The 2358-nt window shown below is 34.9% G+C and overlaps 1 protein-coding gene across 1 annotated transcript in view; it reads left to right on the top strand.

The window, feature by feature from the left end:
- Positions 1–305: 305 nt before the first annotated feature.
- The window catches only part of LOC111407489 (serine/threonine-protein kinase TOUSLED-like), a 3111-nt gene continuing 1058 nt past the window's right edge, over positions 306–2358 (top strand). The window contains exons 1-7 of the mRNA XM_023036997.1: positions 306–332; positions 583–634; positions 821–919; positions 1361–1452; positions 1529–1708; positions 1819–2029; positions 2150–2352. Of these exons, the coding sequence (XP_022892765.1) occupies positions 306–332; positions 583–634; positions 821–919; positions 1361–1452; positions 1529–1708; positions 1819–2029; positions 2150–2352 (864 nt within the window). The remainder of the gene's footprint in view (positions 333–582; positions 635–820; positions 920–1360; positions 1453–1528; positions 1709–1818; positions 2030–2149; positions 2353–2358) is intronic.

Raw genomic sequence — 2358 nt, 5'->3', positions numbered from 1 at the left:
AATTAAATGAATTTGACTTTAATATAATATATAAATTTATTATATTGACTTTTAAATTTTAGCCCGTGCGCCAAAAATTCCTGTCGCCAAAGAATGCCAATAGATCATGTCTTGGATGCACAGATAAACACTTAGTATCTGTGCTAAATATTTTTCAATGATCTAAATTTACTGGCATGGATACGTGATTGAGTTGCCAAGTTTCACTTCCTCTTCAGAAGCGTGCCAGCTTATATTCTAAAATATGATAATAAAGGCTGCTTGCTTGCAGTTGACAAGTCTCTATAACTTCACTAACTATTGATATGGCTTTCTTTAACACTGTTTTGACTGTAAGAAAAGATCTAATTTGCATTCTTTAATAGGAGATTAAAGGAACTAAACCTGAATTACATTTCACTGTTGCCAAGTTAATGTAGAAATCATTTGCATTCACAATAACCATTTAGTCCAGAAGTATTTAAAATCATACTGGGAAGCAAGGAAATTGGGCGCCTAATTCCTGAAAATCAACGTAAATAAAAATCTTAATTTATATTTAGTTGTGAGATTAAAATATCTAACGATTAAGTTTTACGGTAGGTATCAAGTACAGTTTTACTGAAGGATGCACTTAATATTACTATGATGTTATGTATATTGTAATATGATCAAATTGATTAATCTGTCGAGTTTATTCACGATCTTTGATTGTGCTAGATGCTAAAATACAATTGTGACGTCATATAACTCAAGCTAATATCCCACGTACTAAGTATTCTTGTTTCATGTTACTTTGACATCTGCCTTCACAAATCAAACTAGTACTTTTGTTTGCAAGGTCTTCCATCAATTGAACTTTTCTTATTGCAGAGGAACTTGTTGGAGAACAAGGAAGCTGTTGAAAGGCAGCGAAAATTACTGAAGAAACGTCAATCGGGTAGAGTTCTTCTTTAGTAATATTGATGGTGCTAATTTAATAAAGAATGAACACGTGTCTCTACATGGATTCATAGCCACTATAAAATTGTGTCGTGACGCTTGATTTCATTAAGATTGTAGTTATTGGTGAACACATTTTGTTTGAACAAGGAATTGCTTTTGGATTTATCTCAAGGTTATTTATTTTGTCTCTACAATGGAATATTTTTTCCAAAGGATCCAGTTTCCTCTGTAATTATAGGAACCTCCTCTATCTGTTGGCTTTCTTGCAATGGTGCCTTCACTGAGTCAGGCCATATGTGAAACCATTTGCAACTGATGGGAACACTTTCTTTGAGTTTTGTTTGGCTCTGTCAAAGTACACTTAAGGAGTTGTCGTAATGGGAATTATCAAGTTTTTTCATGTTTAAGTAATAATATTATCAAATGTTTATTGCAGACAAGGGTGATGGAAGTGACATAGAGGCAGTTCAGGATGACGTTCTCTTTTTGGATGAAGCATACAAATCTCATCTAGCCAGTATCAAGCGTGTAAGTTTGCTTCATCTAGGATTGATTCTTGTTGTATTTTTACTATGCAATACTATTTTAGTTGAATTTCTTTCAGGAGGAAGAAATGGTATTGTGTGACAGAGATCGATATGAATTGGAGAAAGGAGGGCTTATACAAGAAATGAAACATATTCGAGATGAGGATGGTTCCTGCTTTAACAATTTTCAGATTTTAAACCATCGATATGCTCTTCTAAACCTTCTTGGCAAAGGAGGATTCAGTGAGGTTTATAAGGTCAGGACTATGCAAGTTATGCTTTGTTCTAACGCTTTTAACTTTTTTTATTGAATGGGGAGTGCCAAAAAAGAATCCATTGATTGATTCCTAATTTGCATTTGTGGCAGGCTTTTGACTTGGTGGAGCATAGATATGTTGCATGTAAGCTTCATGGCTTAGATGCTCAGTGGAGTGAAGATAAGAAGCAAAGTTACATAAGACATGCACTCAGGGAGTACAACATTCACAAAACATTAGTGCACCCGCACATTGTTCGCCTTTGGGATATTTTTGAGATTGACCCAAATACATTTTGCACCGTATTGGACTATTGCAGTGGTATGATCACTCTTCTCAGTTATATTGTCAATTTGATTTTTTTCTCCTGAAGAGAAAATAGTTCACTGTCCTTGAGTAGAATCTTCTTTCATGACTCGCCGATGTTATTCTCTCCATCAGGCAAGGATCTGGATGGAGTTCTTAAAGCAACTCCTCTATTGCCAGAGAGAGAAGCAAGGATCATTATTGTCCAGATTTTTCAAGGCCTTGTTTACCTGAACAGAAGGTCACAGAAGATTATCCATTATGATTTGAAGCCTGGAAATGTTTTATTTGATGAGCTTGGCTTGGCTAAAATAACTGATTTTGGCCTTAGCAAGATAGTGGAC

Source organism: Olea europaea, chromosome 1, assembly GCF_002742605.1.
Source record: "Olea europaea var. sylvestris chromosome 1, O_europaea_v1, whole genome shotgun sequence".
NCBI classification, from domain to species: domain Eukaryota; kingdom Viridiplantae; phylum Streptophyta; class Magnoliopsida; order Lamiales; family Oleaceae; genus Olea; species Olea europaea.
This window is presented reverse-complemented; position numbering and strand designations above follow the sequence as displayed.